At 43.5% G+C, this 23,999-nt stretch overlaps 2 protein-coding genes across 2 annotated transcripts; one reads left to right on the forward strand and one right to left on the reverse strand.

Annotated features, from left to right (window-relative positions):
* Nucleotides 1-1,594: 1,594 nt before the first annotated feature.
* dclk3 (doublecortin-like kinase 3) lies at nucleotides 1,595-6,126 on the reverse strand. Its single transcript, XM_054764561.1, has 7 exons — nucleotides 6,007-6,126; nucleotides 5,312-5,523; nucleotides 4,840-4,971; nucleotides 3,723-4,769; nucleotides 3,329-3,461; nucleotides 3,092-3,259; nucleotides 1,595-3,030 (listed from the first exon to the last, which is right to left on the reverse strand). Exons 1-7 carry the CDS (start codon nucleotides 6,065-6,067, stop codon nucleotides 2,609-2,611), a joined length of 2,175 nt encoding a protein of 724 aa, XP_054620536.1. The 5' UTR covers nucleotides 6,068-6,126; the 3' UTR covers nucleotides 1,595-2,608.
* Nucleotides 6,127-19,163: 13,037 nt separating this feature from the next.
* Nucleotides 19,164-23,189, forward strand: fabp3 (fatty acid binding protein 3, muscle and heart). The gene is made up of 4 exons (XM_054763809.1): nucleotides 19,164-19,374; nucleotides 21,343-21,515; nucleotides 22,775-22,876; nucleotides 22,943-23,189. Exons 1-4 carry the CDS (start codon nucleotides 19,302-19,304, stop codon nucleotides 22,994-22,996), a joined length of 402 nt encoding a protein of 133 aa, XP_054619784.1. The 5' UTR covers nucleotides 19,164-19,301; the 3' UTR covers nucleotides 22,997-23,189.
* The last annotated feature ends 810 nt before the right edge of the window (nucleotides 23,190-23,999 follow it).

The raw sequence follows: 23,999 nt of genomic DNA on the forward strand, positions 1-23,999 counted from the left end.
GCGGGCTTCTTTCCGGTTGTGGGGGTGTCGCTGGGCCTGCCGGTGTGTGACCCCCTCGTCTGCTTTTGTGGGGTGTGATCTTTCGCTGGTCTCAGGGGTTGGCTGTCCTCCGGCCCGCCGGCGCCCTGTCTTTGGCTGGGATTACCTCTCTGCGGCCCCTTGCTGGTCTTCCCCGAGGGGGTGGGCTCTCTGGGCTGGCTCTTGGGGCGCTGATCTTTGTGCTGCCTGCCCCTGTGGGCCTGGTGGCCTTCTGGCGGCGGGGGCTCGGTCTGGCTATTTGGGGCGACGCTCTCTGGGAGGTGGAGGGCGGCCCCTTTCCTTTCATGCATTCTCAGTGACAATTGCACACGTTCTTGCACCTTTATATATATGAAGTCTTCCCCACATACAGAGATACCTGTACATATGCACACTCACAGTACATACGTACTTCCCCACATTGCTCACTGAGTTAACCAGGGTGTTATTATGTTGATGGTTTTATTACAGCGACGGTGATATCAGCAGTATGATTATAGTTTTTTTACAATGATGTGCATTACAGTAATTATCATTCTGTTCACTATCATAGATAATCATTTCATTACTACTATTATGTGTGACTGTTTCAATGCAGTATTGTCATTGTGGTTGTTGTTATTATCAGGGTCTTCATAGTCGTCACAGACATTTATTTGCTGATGTCGTTCTGTATGTTTCTGTTGTTCTGTTATTGTTGTCACAATGTTGTTGCTGCTGTTGTCCTTGTCTCTTGTCTCTTTTTTTGGCCCCCTCTTTTCTTTTCTCTTCTTCTCTGTCCCCTCCTGCTCCGGTCCAGTGACTCCAAATTTGCTTAATAACAAGCATCTAAGTCAAATAAATCCTGTACAGCAGGGGAAGTGTAAATCTGTTGAGCACTTGAGGGCATTTAGATCTACAATTCTATCTGCCTTAAAGGCTGGACAGGACGGGGGAAAAAAATGGCTTTATAGCATTTTCTAGACTGATAAATGTCAATTAATCTCAGTTATAGTATGTTTTATCAGGAGGGCTATCACATTTTCACACAGGGCCATGCAGATTTGGATTTTTTTTCTCCCTTAATAATAAAAACTTTGATTTAAAAACTGCATTTTGTGTTCAGTTGTGTTGTCATTGACTAATATTTAAATTTTTGTTGATGTTTGTTGATCTGAAACAACATTCAAGTATGACAAACATGCAAAAAAATAGGAAATCAAGAAGGGGCAAGCTATGGAGGCCCAGAGGGGACATGGAGAAAAACAACTGACAGTAAAAAAAATGTTTTTTAAAACACACATTTTTGTGAGAGCTCGCAAAACTTTTGCGAGATCACGTTAACGCTAGCATGAATAAAGGCTCAGAAGTGATGGTTTCTGAGGCGAACGCCACAGCCGACAGCTCCAGCATGGGAATATTTTGTTTTTTATCGACGACCGACACGGACAGTTTTCTCAAATGGGAAAAAAAATACAGCTGGAGGTGCAGCAGAGCCTTCATCCCGACAGTCAACGCTTGCTGAGGCGTTTGGTCGGCAATGTAAATATAAACAAAACAGTGCAAAATGGTGCGCGCTCACAGACAGTGTCGCTCGCTACATTGCAAAAGAAATGCAACCATTCAATACGGTTATATGACATATATGGCATAAAATTTTAACAACACACATACAGGCAACTTCTGTGTCAAGCTAATGTGGCTCACACAGGTACACTGTACTGGAGTACCATCTAGTGGTTCAAATGTGAGTTACTCTCATGACAATAATTAATCAAAAAAATGTTCTCAAAAAAATGTTGGCGATTTATGTTCATGTACAGTATATATCCTACGTACATCAATGCTCTTATTTCAAATATCGGCCGATATATCGGTTATCGTACAGTACAGGTATATACAGTATCCTGTATATATCAGTCCTCTTATTTTGTATATTGGCCGATATATCGGTTGTCGGCAAATATATCAGATATCAGCAGATATATCGGATACAGGCTTTTAATATCCTATATCGGTCGGGCTGTAGTATTATTACACATTCTGTACTCATTTATTACCCAATGCCTCTTACTCCCATTACACATCTTTGTCCTTTTATTATTAAAAACCACAGAGAAGGAGTAGAATTAAATAAACTCTGCTTCTTCCTACTCAGCCAACGTACTACACAGTACTACATATCTGTGTGTGTAGGGATGACATGCATGCAGTATTTGACTAAATGTCGCGTTAACAATAACTTCAAAGTGGCAGTGAAATGTTTAGTCATAACAGCCTTAAAGCATTCCTAATCAATAAAACACATCGAAGATACAGAAAGTACAGTGTTTCATTGCGTATGTTTTGTTACATCATAGCTTTACAGGCGTTGGCAAAGCAGTTAGCCAGACGTGCAGGAAGTTGGCCATGCCAGCAGAGGCGCCAGATGTGGGGGATGTCCGTCTTTAAATCAGCCTTTAGCTCTGTTAGGATCACTTGTGTGTTTGGAGCATTTGGTCGTCGTTGCGTGTTCTTCTTTGTCAGCCACTGTAGTTTGCTGCTCATGTTTCCTGCTTTTCGCCTCCTTCCTGAACAGGAATGTGGACCAAAACCTGCATTGGCTGTAATTTCAATTCCACTTTCTCAATATTTCCTTGGGTGAAGAAAGCTGAAGTTGTGTCGGGCGTCGGATGCTGACCTGATCGGGGCTGGAATTGATCAGTGGTCGTGTGGGCTGATTGGTTGTTTTGATTGGAGGGTGGTCGCTGCAGTGGGCGTGGGCAGGACTGGCCTGAGAAGCCTGCCTCCCAGTTGAGTGGGTCTCTGTTAGCTGCTGTGTCACGTAGTCCACTGGACTCTTATGGGCCGCATCGGTGTGTCGACTGAGTTCTTCTTCTGTACAGTCTGTGCTCATGTCATCTTTGCACCGGAGTGCCCTCTGCTGGCAGCGCAACGCCATAGCCCTCAGCCAAGGATGCTGCAGGCTTTGCTCAGCTGTCATCCTGGCTGCAGGATCCGACTGGAGAAGTCCAGTGACGAGGTCTTTGGCTTCTGCGGCGTGTAAAAAGGATTAAAATGGTGTCAGTTTGTGTCAGCTGATGTGTGTTCTTACCTGCTGAAATGGTGTCCCAATAGGGGGGCAGGAAATGGAGCTGCGCTTGTTTGATGATCTGAAACAGCTCCTCTTGGTTACGCTCTCGACTTCGAAACGGGGCGAAGCCGCACAAAAGAATGTAGAGGATGACACCAAGAGCCCACATGTCCACCTCCACACTGTAGCCTGTTGGGAAGGGTCAATAATCCCATTCCAGTCTTAAGACTTTTCTGTGGCTGTTTTGCCTGCACTAACCTGTCTCAGAGAGAACCTCTGGTGCGACGTAAGTGGGCGTGCCACATATGGTGAAGACGGGCTCGGTCACGATCATGGCGAGACCAAAGTCTGCCAGCTTGAGTCTGGTGATGCCTGCGGCGGCGTGGACAATCTGTAAGGGAGAGATGGTCCGGTTAGCTTGTTCACTGAAAGACAACACCAGGGTGGAAATTTGGCGCTGAGTACAATCCGACATCGAAAACTAGTTACGCATTAAGCCCACCGATGGCGACACAGACTGTTAGATGACTCCAGATGACGAGCAGCACAACAACACTGGAATAAAACATCTAAGATAGCCTTGAAGTTTGATGAAATACTGGTACATCTCGGATGTTAGACTCCACGCTAAAAGGAAGCTTTAGTGAATCACCAGCAGGTTCTCTGGTTTGAGATCCCGGTGCACGACGCTCCTACGGTGGATGTACTTCAGCGCCTCGCTCATGTCCGAGACCATCAGTCCGGCCTCGGCCTCTGGGAAGCTCCCTCGCTGGCTGATGGCCTCAAAGAGGTCGCCGCCGCTGGCCAGCTCCATGACCAGGTAGGTGTGGGCCAGCGTGTGATGGTGGGCCAGCAGCCGCACGATGCGGGGGTGGCGCAGGCTGCCCAGCAGGCACAGCTCATTCTGCAGCATGTGCTCCCTGCCCACCAGCCGCGAGCGCTCTACGATCTTCACGGCCAAAGTCTGCCTGTCGAGGCGGCGGCGGCACTCGTGCACTACGGCGAAGTTGCCGTCTCCCACCTGCCGGCCGATGTCGTAGAGGCGCTCGATGTCTGCCTGGGAGACCTCACTGCCCTCTGAGGGAAGACCCGAGACTTCCCCTAGTCCCGGGAGTGGAGGCCTTCTCCACCTCACTTCCTGTGCCTGCGGTGAACTTCCTCTTTGCTTCCTGGACACTGGAGGAAGAGGGACCCTTCCTGAAAGCGGGTCGATCCATTCTGGGCTGTGATGTTTGGGTCTTCTTGATAAGCAGCTCTCGCACAGAGGAGTGAAGTGCTTGTCTCCGGTCTCTCGCTCCAGTTGCTGCTTGAATTGGCCAACGAGAGGTGGCGGTGCCTCACAGATCCCGCCCCTCACATGCAGCCTCTGTAGATGATTGGGCAGGCGAGCAGCTTTCCTGGACGTAGCCATCTTTACCTTCTCTGTGTCTCCATTCCTAAAGGGAGGCGTGTCGCTTGGATCTGCACCCAGATTCTTGTTCCGGTTGGTCCCCTCGCTGTACCCGCTGTCCGCTTTGGCTGCTTTATCTGGCGCTGGTCGGAGTTTCTTCTCCCAGACCAGCAGCGCCGCCGCTCGGTAACGTGAATTCTCAGGGAACAGCTCCTCCAGCGCCTCCTGCAGGCTGCTCAGGTCAGGGCGAGCTTTGCCCAGAGCCAGGAAGGCTACATCTCCGCGGAAGAAGTCGCTAATGCTCTTCACCTGAAGTCAATGGATGCTTTGTTAGCATTAGCATTAGCATTATTGGCGTAGGCTGCGGAAGTGACCTGACCTCCCAGGCAAAGGTGGTGAAGAGGCGTGTCACTCTGGAGCTGTGCCAGCGAGGGAAGCCCAGCGCTTCTGAGATGTCCAATAGCAGCTGCTCGAAGGAGACCACACCCCTCCGGTTCAAAAGCACGCTCACCTTTGGAGAAATCACAGTATTTTTGTTGGTTATTAACATCTTTTTTGTTAGCGTTTGTGGTTTAGCATTTACTTCCTGTCTGTTTTTTGGCCTTCCATATTGATATATTTAATAGATTAGGCTGGAGAAGGCATGGACAAACACAGATCATTAGCATTAAAGCTGCAGACACACAAAACGGCGTGTTGCCAGTCGGGCTTAGTAAAAGCACTTTTAAAGGTTATCAAGGCTAAGACTTTTCCAATACACTTGTGGCACCTCTGAGACTCGGTGAGCAGGATTCTTGGAGCTTTTTACTTTTTATTTAGTCACAAGCGTTGATCAAAAAGTTCCGTCTCACCTTCCGCAGTGCACTCTGACTGGGCCGTATGATGGTAACCAGATGGGGACGCTCGGCACTCTCCTCTGCGTGGCGGCCGTGGAAAAGAGGCAGGTGAGGGAGAGGACGGGGAGGACACTCGGTCCTGCGGATCTGCCCAATGCGGCGGGGGTGTCCGGGCCAGGGTGGTGCGGGCGCGACACCGGCACGCTTCAAGGCCGAGCCGGGGGCAGCTGAAGCAACAACAACAACAACAAATGAGACATACAGTATTTGTAACAGTAGCTCCTCACAACAAAGCTGCTGCTTGCTCAGATTTGGAAAGGTTTCCATCTCATGGAGTGCAAGTGTCATTTGAGAGTCTTCACGGATGAATTATTTAGGCTTCCTTATGCCTTGCAACTCAGACATGTCAATAAAAGCTTCTTGACCCGGATAAGGCTCAGTGGATTCTGCATGATTAATGATGCACACAAACCTGTTTGATGTTTCACTTTCTGGCACTTGGACGAAAAGTATCTGTACATCCAAGTGGTTATTCCGGGTGCAGAACATCAACAAACAAAAACACTACATGCACACCTTTTAACAAGACACACACGATTGCACTAGTGTGCCCAAATTGCAAACTGTACTTGTTTACTAGTCATGTCCATGTATAAGCTAACAAGTGTAAGAATGGGCTGTAATTGTTTGTTTATGTGTGTCACACTCACCTGTTGCTTTCCATTTCCTCGCCACTTCGCATCCCAACCGAGCCTTCGGAGGCGGCGCCATCTCTGTCCGCAACGCCAACACCGGAACAAGCGAGACTTTCCTTACGTTTTAAAAACAAGTTTCAAGTGGGAACAAGTGGCCGCTTTCTAGCGCAACGTGTCAGTGAATGTCATCTCACACACACGCACACGCGCAAACCGGCGTATGCTGGTTGCCATAGTTATTGGTCAAGTTAAAACGGCTGGAGGAAGTGTAGAACAATTCTTTTCAAAGTAAAACACTAGAGAAGCTAGTTTCGCTTTCATGTTGCAATGAAGACACGTTTCGTACCAGTCTATTTGGTTTAAGGATCTAGCGTGGACTTTTTTATATTATACATCGCTTTTAGTATGCGATTATCTTAACGAGGGCTTTTATTTTTAACCAATCACCGGAAGTGTAGCTTGTCCTAATACCAGTGTATATTTTTCAACTGCTCGGAAATAAAAACCGTGCCCTCTTGTCACCTAATAACACTTAATGACATCTCATTGTTCGTTTCTTAAAGCTTTTGGTCCTTTATTAAACCCACCTCATGGTTCTGTCTCCTGGGATACTGCTAATATTGGATTAGCAAAACAGAAAGTCGCTTTCCCCCCTCCCGGATATATATCCTGTTCTTTTTGACCATTCGGCCATAACTTAATCTCTCATTTTGAGACTGTTTATCTATTGTGAAGGTTCCTTTCTATTATAATTGGTTCAAGTGTAATTGAATAATCACATTTTTGCAGCTCAAATATCAAACTTGTGTACACATTTTAACAGCGAGTTTAGACCGTTGCAATGCTTGTGTTTGTCCAGCAGAGGAGGCAAGTGTACCAAAGCAATTTCTCGCTCAAAACACCTTATGGAGGAAGTAGTAAGCAGTTTATCTCAAATTGTAATTATGACACAGTGTCCAAATGTTGAATATGACTTGTAGATATTCACATTTGGTCTTTGTTGGCTATCAATTAAAGGCAGAATCCCACTTCCCACTCAGCTTCCGCTTTGGTTTATTATTCGTGCTCACGTGACGCACATGAGGTACGGCCTGAGTGCGTGACACGCTGTCGCCCCCTCAGGCAGAACATGGTGTTGCAACAAAGGGTTAATTTGACACTGTTGCATACTTGAAGCTAGTTATGAGTACATTCCAGTTTGACTTGGAAAATAGAATCTGTACGGTTATCTAAAGAGAATTTCCAACTTCATGAATTTAGCAATATTGTACTTTATTTTTTACATGTTCAACCTTCGAGGGTGTCATGTCGTAGCCACCATGCAGGAAGGACACTAAATAAATGAATGAATGACTTGAAGACAAAGGAGCCATTTTCACCAGTTGATGTGCTCGTAATGTGAACAGATGCACGTGAAAAGAGCCAGAAGCTACATCGACATTCCTCACTTTTACGACACTTGGCCGCTCTGCGTCAGTACTTGTTGGATGCAGTTGTCTCTTTTTTGTTTTTTTTTCAAAGAAAAGCTCGATGAATATGAAGCTATGACCGATAAAAGTCCTCAGGCACAAATATCCTACGATTGCATAACACATTTGTACACGTTTCACACGGCTACAAGTGACGTTCTTGGCCTCCGTTTGAAGGTGTTAACCTTTCACCTCGCTGCCTTTTTTCCCCCCGCGTGTCCTCGCAGCTGTTTATGTCTAACACATGTCCGTGTGGTCCGAGCAGGGAGGGTGGAGTGTGTCGCTGCGGGACAAGGGCAGTGGGACAGGGTGTGTCAGGTGGTCTGACATAACACTTTTTGTCCTGAGATCACTCTTCTTTTTTTTTTTGGATGCTGTGTGTTTTATCATTGCACAATCTCTCATCTGCAGACATGCAAACACAACGTTATCTGTAGCACAACTTTTCTTTTCTGTGTGCGCTTCTGTATGTGTTGGCTAAATAGCTAATTACACAGTACTTGGCCAGGATTTTTTTTTTTTTTTTTAAGTGCAAAATTTTCATACTTGCCTACACTCTTTACCTGGTCCCATTGACTCCCATTATAAACACATCATTTTGGTTTTGAAAAAATGCATATATATATATATATATATATATATATATATATATATATATATATGGCAAAAGTAGGTCAAAAATCTTAAAATTAATAAAATTGAATATATAGTTAATATTAATATTAAAAGAAAAATATTTAAATGAATACAATTTTATATATATATATATATATATATATAATTGTATTTATTTTCATATTTAAAAAAATGAATACAATTAATATATATTAATAAATGTAATATATTTGTAAAATATTGCGTACTTTGAGTATTTTTCCACTGGAAATAATAACTTAGGATAAAAAACATATATGCTCGGTTTATGTCTGAAGTTGGTGAAAAGATGATCCCATGAAAGTGGGGAACAAAAATATGTAAAAAAAAAAAAAAAAAAGATTTTTGATTTTGTCATACAAATCTTACAACAGGCACCATTTTGGGAGCTCAGGGTGAAAAGTATAAGTAAAAAAAAAATAAAAATGTATATATATATATATATATACCGTAAATTCTGGTGTTGAAGCCGCTACTGTTTTCTCAAACTTTGAAACGTACGGCTTATACGCCGATGCAGCTAAAGTGTGGCTAAAACGACATTTCCCATGATGCTTGGTGTGGTCATGTTATAATCTTGCAACATCGCCTATACCTCAGAACTACTACTAATCGTTTAAATATGTATTTCGGAAAACGCTCTTACTAAGGTAGTCCATCATAGGTTCAGGAAGCAATCACAAAATGCAGTGAAGCCGCCTTTCTCTGCGTTTGCTAACCCTGTGCTCTCGCTGAGTGGAGCCGGTTAAGCATGCACACACTCCACTTTACAGTCAGCACAATTTATACCGAAATCAAATGGAAAACATTTGGATTTGGATTTGGATTATTCAAGAAACACCATAACTATACCGCCAAGATTGCCTGCTATGTTGAATGAAAACAAAAAGAAGAGGGTATGTATTGGAATTACGTAAACTTTACGGCATGTACGTAGCGCCGCAGGCGTACACGGCATGAATGAATAGAAATACACACACAATAAAGCATATAAAACAAAACATAAAATGCCGTGTTCTCTTGGAGATGAATAAAGTATGTAACTATCCATGTAACTCTTGACTAACGTGCCACTGCGCAATCCGTCCCGGAAACGTAATTGGTTCTTCGCATGTGCAGAACGCATCTACATCCAAATTTTCCACAGTCACATGTCAATCACACCATCCGTCGATCCGTCGATCTATCTTAGTAACAAAAACGTTACTAAGATTTTCATAATTACAACATAATCAACCTTTTTTTTTTTACATCCATGGTGCTAGTGGACAATTTAGAACCCCTCTTTTCTCTGTCCCATAAATTATTTTACTTTTTTTTTGCCACTGACAAAATACACACAAATCATTTGCTAGGAAGATATGTTTGGATGGATGCTATTTCTCAGTGTAGAAAAATACCCTCCAGTTGAATCCTCTAGATCAGGGGTCTCAAATTCAATTTGCCTGGGGGCCGCTGGAGGCAGACTCTGGGTGAGGCTGGGCCGCATCCGGATTTCAACAAAAAAAGCTCTGATAAAAACATTCCAATGTTTTCAAAAATGTTTTCAATATTTTCAAAAATTGATTTATTTTCTTATTCTTAAGTTGTACATTTTTTTCATTTTGAACCCTTTTATCACTGTATTGTGATAAAAGGGTTCAAAAAATGAAATAATGTACAAAGTTATACGTAGTGATAAAAGGGATGGATGAGAGTTGTAAAGGAGATTAATGATAGATTATGAAAAGTGGAATATGCAGAAAGCATACCTTCTTCCCCAGGGTTACAGAAACAGGGAAGAAGGAATATGAATATGAAATATGAATGAAGAAAAGCGCAAACAAGGGGGATAGGAGGAGGGGGGCAGGAAGCGCCAAAGTCATCCATGAAGTAATGTACTGTAAAGGTGTGTCAAAATAAAAGCCATCTTTGTGTAATTATACATAAAAGGAGAAATTAAAAGTGCACTGTTAGATAGGACCCGTGACCCTAATGAGGGTGAAGTGGTATAGAAAATGGATGGATGGATGGATGTTACATACAGTAGGTCGGAGTTTCGGAGAAGAACAAACACACAGCAGCTCTCTGAGCGCCATCGGCCATGATCGAGATCGCTACAGAAAGACATAGGCCGGACCACAGATCACAGCGTCTCCTTCATTTCTGAGCAAAGATCGGCGGCGAAGCGACGGTGCTGAGCGGAGTCAGCGGCTTCACGGCTTCTCCTCTGCCCAGCTGAGTGAAGGAATGAGCGAGCAAACGAGTCAAGGGGGTGAGGCGTTGGACGTACTGCCCGGCCGAGGTCCCGCCCTCGAGAGCCATATACCTCACCGTGATTGGTTCGTTGAGCTCCACACACGACAAGTGTCATTCATATCAAACTTGCGGGCCACACAAATATAAATCTTTCATATTAAGACGGGGGCTGCAAACTATCGTCCCGGGGGCCACATTTGGCCCAGGGGCCGCGAGTCTGAGACCCATGCTCTACATGAATCCATCATTGCACTCTGCTTTTGGTTGTTTGCAATCAAATGTAACTGCATTTAATGTGTTTTATTCTGTTTATTTACGTTTGTTTTCCTGAACCGGATATGACGTTTACGTCTGCGCTCCGTGCATCGTGTAACTTTTTACGTAGCACCGTCGTGGTGGAGGTCATAAGGCGATAGAATCATCCGCAAGCTAACGAACTCCATCCATCCATCCATCTTCTACCGCTTATCTGAGATCGGGTCGCGGGGGCAACAGCCTAAGCAGGGAGGCCCAGATTTTCCTCTCCCCGGCCACTTCGTCCAGCTCCTCCCGGCGGATCCCGAGGCATCCCCAAGGCCTTCTACCGGTCAGACTTGCCCTGAACACCTCCCCAGGGAGGCGTCCTGGAGGCATCCTGACCAGACGCCCAAGCCACCTCATCTGGCTCCTCTCAATGCGGAGTAGTAGCGGTTCTACTCCGAGTCTCTCCTGGATGACAGTGCTTCTCACCTTATCTCTAAGGGAAAGCCCAGCCACCCTATGGAGAAAACTCATTTCGGCCGCTTGTACCCGCCATCTTGTCCTTTCGGTCACTACCAAAAGCTCATGACCATAGGTGAGGGTAGGAAAGTAGATCGACTGGAAAATTGAGCGCTTTGCCTTTTGGCTTAGCTCTCTCTTCACCACAACAGACCGATGTAGAGTCCACATCACTGCAGACGCCGCTCCAATTCGCTTGTCGATCTCACGTTCCATCCTTCCCTCACTCGTGAACAAGACCTCAAGGTACCTAAACGCTTCCACTTGGGGTAGGATCTCATCCCCGAACCGGAGATGGCATTCTACCCTTTTCCGGGCGAGAACCATGGACTCGGACTTGGAGGTGCTGATTCTCATCCCAGCCGCTTCACACTCGGCTGCGAACCGATCCAGTAAAAGTTGAAGTTCACGGCTTGATGAAGCCAGCAGGACCACATCATCTGCAAAAAGCAGAGACTCAATCCTGCAGCCACCAAATCGGAACCCCACAACACCCTGGCTGCGCCTAGAAATTCTGTCCATAAAAATAATGAACAAAATTGGTGACAAAAGGCAGCCCTGGCGGAGTCCAACCCTCACTGAAAACGGGTCCAACTTACTGCCGGCAATGCAAACCAAACTCTGACACCGGTCATACAGGGAACGAACAGCCTGAATTAGCTGGTCCGATACCCCATACTCCCGGAGTACTCCCCACAGAATTCCTCGAGGAACACGGTCAAATGCCTTCTCCAAGTCAACAAAACACATGTAGACCGGTTGGGCAAACTCCCATGCACCCTCAAGGACCCTGCTGAGAGTGTACAGCTGGTCCACAGTTCCACGACCAGGACGAAAACCACACTGCTCCTCCTGAATCCGAGATTCAACTATCCGGTGGATCCTCCTCTGCAGAACCCCAGAGTAGACCTTACCAGGGAGGCTGAGGAGTGTGACTCCACGATAGTTGGAACACACCACCCCGGTCTGCCAATCCAGAGGTACTGCCCCCGATGTCCACGCGATGCTGCAGAGTCGTGTCAACCAAGACATGCCTACAGCATCCATGGCCTTAAAGAACACCGGGCGGATCTCATCCACCCCTGGGGCCCTGCCACCGAGGAGCTTTTTGACAACCTCAGCAACCTCAGCCCCAGAGATAGGAGAGCCCACCGTGGAGTCCCCAGGCTCTGCTTCCTCATAGGAAGACGTGTCGTTGGGATTGAGGAGGTCTTCGAAGTATTCTTTCCACCGATCCACAACATCCCGAGTCGAGGTCAGCAGCACACCATCCCCACCATACACGGTGTTAACTGTGCACTGCTTTCCCGAATGGTGGTCCAGAATCTCTTCGAAGCCGTCCGGAAGTCGTTCTCCATGGCTTCTCCGAACTCCTCCCATATACGAGTTTTTGCCTCAGTGACTGCCAGAGCCGCAGACCACTTGGCCTGCCGATACCTGTCAGCTGCTTCCGGAGTCCCATGAGCCAAAAAGGCCCGATAGGACTCCTTCTTCATCTTGACGGAATCCCTCACCACTGGTGTCCACCAACGGGTTCTGGGATTACCGCCACGACAAGCACCGACCACATTACAGCCACAGCTCCGATCAGCTGCCTCAACAATGGAGGCACGGAACATGGCCCATTCAGACTCAATGTTCGCCACCTCCCTCGGAACATGGTCGAAGCTCTCCCGGAGGTGGGAGTTGAAACTCCTTCTGACAGGGGACTCTGCCAGTCGTTCCCAGCAGACCCTCACAATACGTTTGGGCCTGCCAGGTCTGACCGGCATCCTCCCCCACCATCGGAGCCAACTTACCACCAGGTGGTGATCAGTTGACAGCTCTGCCCCTCTCTTCACCCGAGTGTCCAAAACATATGGCCGCAAGTCCGATGATACGACCACAAAGTCAATCATGGAAGTGCGGCCTACGGTGTCCTGGTGCCAAGTGCACATGTGGACACCCTTATGCTTGAACATTGTGTTTGTTATCGACAATCTGTGACGAGCACAGAAGTCCAATATCAAAGCACCGCTCGGCTTCAGATCAGGGGTGACGTTCCTCCCAATCACGCTTCTCCAGGTCTCACTGTCGCTGCCAACGTGAGCGTTGAAGTCCCCCAGCAGAACAAGGGAATCGCCTGAGGGAGCACTCTCCAGTACTTCCTCTAGAGACTCCAAAAAGGGTGGGTATTCTGAACTGCTGTTTGGCGCATAAGCACCCCAACAACAGTCAGGACCCGTCCCCCCACTCGAAGGCGGAGGCAAACTACCCTCTCGTTCACCGGGTTAAACTCCAACATGGAGGCCACAAGCCGGGGCGCAACAAGAATTGCCACCCCTGCCCGTCGCCTCTCACTGCTGGCAACGCCAGAGTGGAACAAGGTCCAACCTCTCTCAAGAGGACTGGTTCCAGAGCCCTTGCTGTGCGTTGAGGTGAGTCTGACTATATCTAGCCGGAACTTCTCAACCTCATGCAACAGATCAGGCTCTTTCCCTACCAGAGAGGTGACATTCCATGTTCCTAGAGCTAATTTCTGTACCTGAGGATCGGACCGCCAAGGTCCCCGCCTTCGGCTGCCACCCAGCTCACTCTGCACCCGACCCCTTTGGCCCCTCCCATGAGTGGTAAGCTCATTGGAGGGGGGACCCATGTCATCTCTTTGGGCTGTGCCCGGCTGGGCCCCATGGGCGTAGGCCCCATGGGCGTAGGCCCGTCCATCAGATGCTCGCAATCGTGCCCCTCCTCCAGGCTAACGAACTCTTAATAATAATCATTAATAAAACAACCACGCAATATATGACATATATGAAGCATGGTTATTGACCATTTATGTTCATACATTTAAAAAATAATAACTACCACCGCACGTGACGTCGCAGAACCGCTGTCATAAAAATGTGCTAAAGGAGGGCGTGACGTACGTCTAGCACATGCATAGAACCGATTGCGTTTCCGGGACGGATTGCGCAGCGACGTACCGAAAATAAACGACCGGATGTAGACCTTCTTCTTCTTCTTTTTATTTATGACGGATCACCACCACCGTTGAGGTGCATAGAGCCACCTACGGTACGGGAATGTAGACGCCTTGTGCACATTTGCAGTGACCACCCGATAGTGACAAGCTTCCGTCATAGAACGTACACGAAGAAATGAACAATGAGGCCAGCTCACCGAAAGAGAGAGAGAGCCGACAACGTGTGTGACGAAGGAATTAGGACGCTGTTCAGTTGTGACATGGGTTCACCAAGCGTTGGATTGTTTGCACACTAATAGAGAACGTGAGCTGGGAGTAGACCGCCGTGAGACACAATAGTAATTCTGAGCTTTGTATACCACCACTGACAATAATGTCTTCGTTGTTTCATGTAGTGACAAACTACAACTGCGATGAACGCATCCGTTCAAGGCTATTGCCATCTACGGTATGTTACATGCACTATTCGGCACTGTTTTTAACTAGCTGTGTCATGTTAGCGTTGTTGCGCCACAGTCTGGCACGCACTGTTTGGGGGGGGGGGCATTTATTTTATTAAAAGTTAAAAAAAATCTTTGTGTGTAACGTCCCATATCCCATTTCATGACGTGCACACCTGCGGCTTATATAAGAACAAATCAGTTTTTTCCTCTAAATGGAGTGGGTGTGGCTTATACACATGAATTTACCGTATATTTTTATCAATCATTGACCTCATTAGGGCCATGTATGAAATAACCTCTTCCCAAATATTGCACTTTGCAATTTATTTTTGTAAAACATTGTGCAGTGTGGGTTTTCCCATTGGGAAAAAAAACTTTGGTAACTGAAAAATAAAAGGCGTTCTCGGGTTAGGTCTGAAGTAAATATTTGATGAGAATGGGGAGGTTCCTGAAATAGCCCGCAATAAGTGAAATCTGCGAAGTAGCCACCTTTATTTTTTGTTTTACAATGATATGTTTTAAGGCTGTAAAAGCCCTCACCATACACTTTTTTCAGACATTCTCACATTTCTTGCTTAAACACACAAGTTCAAATTTTGTTTGAATTTTAATGATGAACCTGCGAAGTGGGGCACAAGAAATTAAGTGACTCACGCGTGTTTCACTCCTGTGACCTTGCCTTTTGCCCTGGTGTACTGTAGCATTTTTGTATCCTTGTCGTCGTATTTTCCTCCTCCAGATGTCCAACTTTTTGTGCGATGGTTAGCATCCTCCGCTGCCTTGTGGGTGCGACCGCAGGTGCCTTTGACGGTTTCATCGACATTGTGGGTGTTGTCGGGGATAAAACTTGCAAACATACAGCACTTCAGAGTCACACTGCTAGCGATCGAACATTTGTGTAAATTTGGCAAGCAGAACTCATTCTGTACTGCACAGGAAGGCATGGAGGAGATTGATTGACAATAGTCTACAGTCCCTTAGCCAATCAGAACGCAGAACACAATGCGTGGGTTCTTCCCTAGCAAGGCAAAGCAAGTTTATTTCTCGAGCACCATTTGTACACAAGGTAATTCAAAGGGCTTTACAGAGAAGAAGAGTAAAATCACTTCAATTATTCCATGAAAGAAAAATAATAATTAAAAATGAAGAGTGCAGCTAAAATACTTAAGGAGTTATTGATATATGCACAGTTGAATAGAAGAGTTTTCAGCCTGGATTTGAACATTGCCAAAGTTGAGGATTATTGCACATCTTCTGGAAGACGGTTCCAGATTTTGTCAGCATAAAACTGAAACGGAGCCTCATCGTGTTTAGTCCTGACTCTGGGCAGCTGCAGGAGCCCACTCCCTGAGCTTCTCAGACCCCGAGATTGTTTATGTGGCTCGAACATGTCAGAGATGTACTTTGGCGCAAGGCCATGAAAAGACTTGTACACCAACAGAGCTCTTTTAAAGTCGATTCTTTGTATCGACAGGAAGCCAGTGCAGAGACCTGAGTAGACTGGACTAATACCGTCATATTTCCTGGTTCTAGTCAGGACTCGAGCAGCAGCATTCCGGATGTACTGCAGCTGTTTTACAGCTCGTTTAGAGAGCCTGGTGAGGCCGTTGCAGGAGTCTAGCCCACTGGAGACAAAGGCATGGATTCATCTCTCCAAATCTTGCTTAGACACTGTTCGCTTAATTTTGGCAATGTTTGTTATGTGTGTAATGTGATAAAAAGATGATGATGTTCTTGATTTAATGTGGCTGTTAAAGATCAGGTGTGAGTCCATTATTACCCCTAGATTTCTAACCTGATGATGAGGTTTTAAAGAAAGAGTCTCAAGGTGGTTACTCACACTTTGTCTTTGTTTCTGTGGGCCAAGGACGATGATTTCACTTTTGTCGGATTTCAGCCAATCGGACAAAAGTGAAAAGTGAAATCATAGTCCTTGATTTTTTAGATTTTTAGCCAACCAAGACGCAAAACACATGCATACTCCGTTAGAAAAAAAAAACCCTTTTGGCGAAATTGCAAATCTGCAAAAGGTGAACCGTAACGTAGCAAAGGAACACTCTCTTATGACTGGGACCATTTTGGCACCTCAGGGTAAAAATTGTAAGTAAAAAAAATATATTGTTATCGATCATTGACCTCGTTACATATATATTATGTATATTCCATATATGACCTGTGGCCGTATATGGAATAATCTAATCCCTAATATTCCTCAATATTGCATCCTTTGGGTATTTTCCAACTGGAAAAAACACATTAGGATAAAAAGCATATGTTCTCGGGTTACATCTGAAGTTGGTGAAAACATTGGATGCCGTGAAAGGAGGGGAAAAAATGGTAAATACGGCATATACATTTTTATGACCGGCACCATTTTGTGACCTAACTTCCTTTTTTAAGAGACCCCTGAGGGTTAAAATGATGGTTTTCATTCAGGTGTGAACAGGTCCACGCTAGCCGTATGCTAGCTTGTCATTTATTATGGAGGAATGTCAACACACACACACACACACACACACACACACACACACGCCGTCTTGTGAGGTTAGCGGATTTAACCTCTTGTGTGTTGACTTTACGACATCGGTTCAATCGGTATCCGGTTAGACCGGAGGGAGGAGACAGGCCAGTCACCTGACATCTTTCCACAGTTGGGTGAGCCCCGCCTTCACGTACAAGTATAGAGGTCATTAGAAGTCAAATGCTTACAAACAAAACGTACAAGAAAAGCTGAGGTAACAATGAAAGAATGCAAACTAAATAAAAACAATTCAAAATTGATTCCAAAAAATGATGGAGAGGATGAAGGACACTTTCACTTATTTGACTTTTTTGTTTTCTGAGGAGGCGATAAAGGACACACATACAACTCTTAAAACAAATCATAAGAACAAAATATTGCCTTTTGGGGGGGTTATTTTATGAATACAAGGTTTGGCCATAAATAGTCTATATAAAAATAAAAATAAATCATGTTAAATCCTATATATGCACAAACCTGTATTATTTTTATCCATAAAAAATGGTTTAATTTCCTGTTATAAAATAAAATAGGTTAATTAGAGACTCTAAATTGCCCATAGGTATGAATGTGAGTGTGAATGGTTGTTTGTCTATATGTGCCCTGCCATTGGCTGGACACCAGTCCAGGGTGTACCCCCCTCTCACCCGAAGTCAGCTGGGATAGGCTCCAGCATACCCCCGCGACCCTCACGAGGATAAGCGGCATAGAAAATAGATTGAATGGATGGATGGATGTTTTATTATATTTTTTTATCCATAAACATGGTTTCAATTCTTGCTATAAAATAGAATTAAAATTTCTCTTTTAATGAAATGGAAAATATATTACATAAAAAGTGTTTAATTTCTTACTATAAAATACAATTTTTAAACCTTTCAAAATGAAATAAAAATATATTGAATATTTGTTTAATTACATTTTTTTTAATTTAATTTCCTACTAAATAATAAAAGAATAAAGTAACATTTACAAAATGGAATAAAAAAACACTGAATAGAGCTGTTTTATTACGTTTTTATTATCCATTTACGTAATAAAGCTTCATTCCCTTTTGTATAATAAAATGGAATTTTAAGTTATTTTAAGTTAAAATGTTGACTGTAACTTCAATGACAAACATGGTAATAATTCTCTACTGTTCTATTACATCTTCTTTTTCACTATAGAAAGGGTTTAATTTCCTTCTATATAATAAAATAGAATTTAAAGAAGTAAAAAAAAAAAAGTTTAACACGACTTGAATAATGGATTTTTAAAAAATCCATAATGTTTAATTTTCTACAGTATATTAAAATGTAATTAAATTTGAAAAATGGAATCGAAAAATGTGGAATATAAGTTTTTAATTATGTATTTTTATCCATAAAATAAAAAATTACTATATAATAAAATAAATGTAAATAAATTGACTGTTTTAGTCCATATTTGTAATCCATAAAATAAAAAAATCTTACTATATAATAAATGTAATGTTGACTGTTTTATGAAATAAATTCCTTCTATATCATAAAATAATTGTAACTAAATGAAACAATGTTGACGCTGTTTATGACATATTTTGTATAATAAAATAAATATAAAATGAAATAATGTTGAATTTTATTACATTTTTTAATTGCATTTTTTAATCTTTGTGTGTGTGCGCTGCTGTAACCTGATTTGTGGATCAGTAAGTGATGATCTTCTCTTATCTTATCTTCTCTTCTAGTAATTTCTTTCTTCTCTTATCTTATCTTAGTCCAAACAAGCAAACGAAATTCAAAAATGTTTTGTATTAGAAAGAAGAAAAGTGCTGACATTTCCCCCCCACTTGACTTAAATGTTGCCCTTCAGTACTAACCCCACCCCCCACATCATTCTTATTGGGTGTGTGGGGGTGGGGCTCAAGCACTCAGGAAATCTACTCACAAACTTATTTCATATCTTCTTCCCTCCTAAATGTGCTTTTTTTTTTTACACTTTTCTGGCTTGCTTCGTTTGCTGTGTTTTTTTTTTAATGACATGACTCAGAGAACATCTATAGGCCCTCCTCTTCCTCCTCCTCTTCGTGCACATGCTGATGACGTAACAAACAGCCGGTATAAAATCAGCCAGTAGGATGGCAGCTCAGCTTTGCGCTGCTGACTCGTTTGACTCTCCTCCCCTCCCCTTCTTCTCTTCTCCTCTTGCACTCACTCACTCACACACACACACACGCACACACACACACACACACACGCACACCGTCTCCTTCTCATTGCTGGTGGTGTGCTGCTGCAGACATGGTCGAGGCTTTCGTTGGCACGTGGGACCTCAAAGCGAGCGAGAACTTTGATGAGTACATGAAGCAGCTGGGTGAGTCTTTCATTATTGCTATCATTATTTCCACTGGTGTGTGCGTGCGTGTGATGCACGTGAGGATGCATGGTGTGTGTGTGTGCGTGCGCGTGTGTGAGAGGGAGAACACGTTGTGCACAAGTGTGTGTTTGTGTTGATTGAAGACATAAAATAATGGAGATTCCAAGATGGAGAGCTGTGAGGAATCAGGGTGGAAAAAGAGGAGCACGGAGAGGGAGCGACCACATGGCCTCAGTGCAGGGGTGGCTGGGAGGGGCCCCCTGGCGCCCTCCCTCCCTCCCCGGCCTATCTTCTTCCAGTGGACAAAATCCACCCTACTGTGTGACAAACTCTGGTCAACACACAAACACACACACTTGCATTTGAAAGCCATCCATTGTTGGTCATGTGGGAGGGCTTGCATCTTAAAATGGAGGCATCGACACCCAGCCACTTTATTAGGTACACGTGCACCAATGCCATGCGTTTCATAGACATGGGCAAATATTTCATTTTAATATTCATTGTTAATAATAATAGACTAGAATTGCAATACAAAATAATTTAATACAAATATACAATATTTATTTTGTGAATTTTAAGAATGTTATATTTGTTTAATTTTAATAATTCATAATTATATGAATTATTACAAATTATTAATAGAAATAATTTGCCATTAAGTATTTTTTATTTAAAATTTCTTAATAATGAATATAAACTAATACAAATAATATGTAGTTACATGAAATTGTATTTAATATTACCAAAAAATACAAACTAATACAAATAATATGCAATTCATTTCAAGAAATGATTACTTGAAAGTGTACTTGTTTAATATTACAGTCACTATAAGCTACTACTGCAGTTAAATGTATACTTTGTATTTGTATACTATTAATGATGAATAAACCACAGTAATACAAATCCATCCATCCAAACATTTTCTATGCCGCTTATCCTCATTAGGGTCGCGGGTATGCTGGAGCCTATCCCAGCTGACTTCGGGCGAGAGGCGGGGTACACCCTGGACTGGTGGCCAGCCAATGGCAGGGCACATATAGACAAACAACCATTCACACTCACATTCATACCTATGGACAATTTAGAGTCTCCAATGAAGCTAACATGCATGTTTTGGAATGTGGGAGGAATCCGGAGTACCCGGAGAAAACCCACGCGCGCACGAGGAGAACGGAGATTCCTACCCAGATCTTCCCCATCTCCTGACTGTGTGGCCAACATGCTAACCACTCGGCCACCGTGCGGCCCAGCAATACGAATATGCAATGAAATTTGTCCTAAATTATTTGAATATTAATGCAAACAAACAATATGCAATGAAATTAATGCTTTGTTATTTAAATTGTATTTTTTAATATGAACATGGACTAATGCAAATATAACGTAAAATATATATAAAAATGTATCATTTGTAATGATACTTTTGTTAAAACATTACAGTTTTTGGTTGTCCGCATTGAATCACAATTTACTTAACTTCGTGTGCAGCAGTTGACATTTTTGATTGAAATTTAAAAATATTTATTTTGACCCTGCCATTAATACCAAAATATTAGAAACTATTGTATTAGAATGGCGCCAGCGTACCTAATGTTGTGGGTTAGACGCGCGCGTGTGTGTGTGTGTGTGTGAGATAGGGGCAGGTGCAAAGTAACACTAAACTTTTAAGGGCTTTTTCAGGTCGTGTGTGTGTGTGTGTGCTTTGTGGGTGTTGGGGGGCACTGACCTCCCTGGTTGCTATAGCAACAGGTGACCTTTCAACCTTTTGCCCCAATCCTCTTGATTCAGTGTAAACATGCTTCTACGGGTTGCCAGGTCAGCAGCACAGCAAGCCTTTCAAACAAGTGATATTTTTCTCAGGCTTGGACACATGATGATTACGGTTAGAACATTATTAAAAAGTCACTTTTTTGGCGTCTCATTTAATCACGAGCACTCACCTTGGCGCCTTTCCCGCAGGCGTCGGCTTCGCCACCCGCAAGGTGGGCAACCTGACCAAGCCCACCACCATCATCTCCGTGGAAGGAGACACGGTGACGGTGAAGACGCAGAGCACCATCAAGAACACGGAGCTCTCCTTCAAGCTGGACCAGGAGTTTGACGAAACCACCGCCGACGACAGGAAGGTCAAGGTGAGGACGCGCCGTCCCTTTGAAACCCCTTTGACACCTCAGCACCACAAAATGTACTTAAATGCATCATCGCCTGGGGATGGCCACAACATACACATTCCAGTGTAAACAATATATCATGAATCCAGTACAGCCTAGACAGCATCCACTTTCATTCAATTCACTTCAAGCCAGAAAGAAAAGCGACGTTAGAAGTCACAAGAAACAAAAAATGAAAAATCTGAAAAACAATGTTATAAAATGAATCTACATTAAAATTGAGGTCATAATGAAAGATCAAGTCACATTAAAAAACTAAATGACAGAAATGATAAAAGAATTATAAAATAAAATTAATAAAAATAAAATAAAATTTAATTAAATAAAATTTGCATTAATAATATATTAATAACATTTAAAAACGGAATTAAATTAAATACGCAGTGAATCCAGTGCACTAGGCCCGCTGTTGGTCCGTGGAAAACTTTCAGAAGAAATTTTTAAACAGTTTTGTCAGAAACATTGAATTTTATGTAAAAGCATATCCATTTTGGAGACAATGACTATTACTTTATTAAACAAATATCATGTTGGAAAGCCCATAGGTTTTGTTGGGCTTTTTTTTCGTGTGTTTATTCCCACTTTGTTCAGTGTCCTTGAACGCACCATGGTTGTGCAGAGTGAACGATTTCAATTTTATTTACATTTAAATCAAATTTAAAAGTCAACTGAAATAGTAGTGCAAATAAAAGGAACAAGTCACATTGAAAAAAATCAATGTGAAAAAATATTCAAAACATTTTCAATATAAAAAAATATAAAATACAATTACATTTATTGATTTATAAAAAATTTTTAAATAAAATTAAAAAATACAATAAAATAAAAATATTAGCTCAGGAAAATAGACAAATTAAAAGTCACACGATGGGTTATGGCGCTTGGCGGAGGTCTGCGCTCTCCGAGTGCTTCTCTGGTTTTAGAAATGTATCAAGGTGACAGTAGAAAAAAGTGAGAAAAGTTCGTTAACTTCATTTGAATGTTGAGCCTGGGGGCCATGTCATGTGATCCACACTGGAGGGAAAAAAAAAAAAAAGACGAGTAAGAAAATCAAATAAGCGGTTGTTTTGAGTCCGTGTAAACGTTACGCAAAAGCCCTCGGCTCATTTCCATCCCAGAGTAGTAAAAGATGCTCTGTGGTATATTTTTTAAACTGATTTGCTGGGAAGCTTTGAATGAATGAATGAATGAATGAATGAATGCACTCTTCCTTGCTGCAGTCTATCGTGACCATCGACGGCGGCAAGATGGTGCACATCCAGCGGTGGGACGGCAAGGAGACCAGCCTGGTCCGAGAGGTCAACGGGAACGCCCTCACGCTGGTGAGTGACCCCTCGCCCCCACACCCCACCTTCGATGTCTATTTGATTGGTTTGTTGTTCAAACAGACGCTGACGCTGGGCGAGGTGGTTTGCAAACGCTCCTACGAGAGGGCAGAGTGAAGAAAAGCATCCGCCAAAGCCATCAAGTCCCTTCATACTGGAGGAGGCAGTATTAGCTTACCTGTGGACCCCGACCCTCTACTGTAAAAACAAAACAAACAAAAAAACACTGAGTAAATTCCAAAGAATTGTTTTTTGTTGTTGTTTAATGCCCAAAATGTGTGGAATTGAATAAAGGTGATGCCAGATTGTGGAGAGCGTTTTTGTCGCGTCCTTGTCACCCAAAGACGAGCATGGAGAACGGAATTTCAGTTTCCGACACAGGCGACAAAAATAACACACAGGCATCACTGTCACACACTTGTTAACACAAGCCAAGATATACATGTATATATAGCTCTGTGTGTGTGTGTGTGTGTGTGTGTGTGTGTGTGTGTTGGCTAGGAGAAAGGAAAGTTTCCAGGTGTTCCTGCACTCTAGTCTCCGCATCTCAATCGTTCCCTTCTGCTGCCAACTGGATGTGAGGTGAGCAGGCTATCTTGAGTTTATTTTCAACGCGCTCACTCACCTTCTGACCAGGATAACACTCTCGTTATCCACAACAACCTGTTCATTAGGGACTCATCAAAATCCTAAGACCAGTTGAAAAATTGCAAGAATTTACTATTTACTAAGAAATAATGATTTGATACGCAATTTATTGCAAACAAGCATTAAAGTGAAATAGTCCACTGCTGATGGGGACGTCATACAACTTCACGTCAAAAAATCCCAACTATCCCTTTAAGGAGAGCACACAAGGCAGCAATCTTTACTTGCGTAAACACGGAAATGCGTGTGACGTCGTCCTTTTGCGCATGCACGTCGCTTTCCGGATGCTTTGCGTAGCCTTCACACACTGCGGTGTGACCGTAGCCTTCACACACTGCAGTGTGAACGCAGCCTCACATGAAAGCACTTGCAAAGCCCAATACTTTGGAGGTGGTGCTTTGTGTAAAAGGTTTCAGCATATAACCACATCTGAAGAAGTCACCCCAACTTGTCCTGCTTCTGCTCTGAACAG

The sequence above is a fragment of the Dunckerocampus dactyliophorus genome, chromosome 20, assembly GCF_027744805.1.
Source record: "Dunckerocampus dactyliophorus isolate RoL2022-P2 chromosome 20, RoL_Ddac_1.1, whole genome shotgun sequence".
Taxonomy (NCBI): domain Eukaryota; kingdom Metazoa; phylum Chordata; class Actinopteri; order Syngnathiformes; family Syngnathidae; genus Dunckerocampus; species Dunckerocampus dactyliophorus.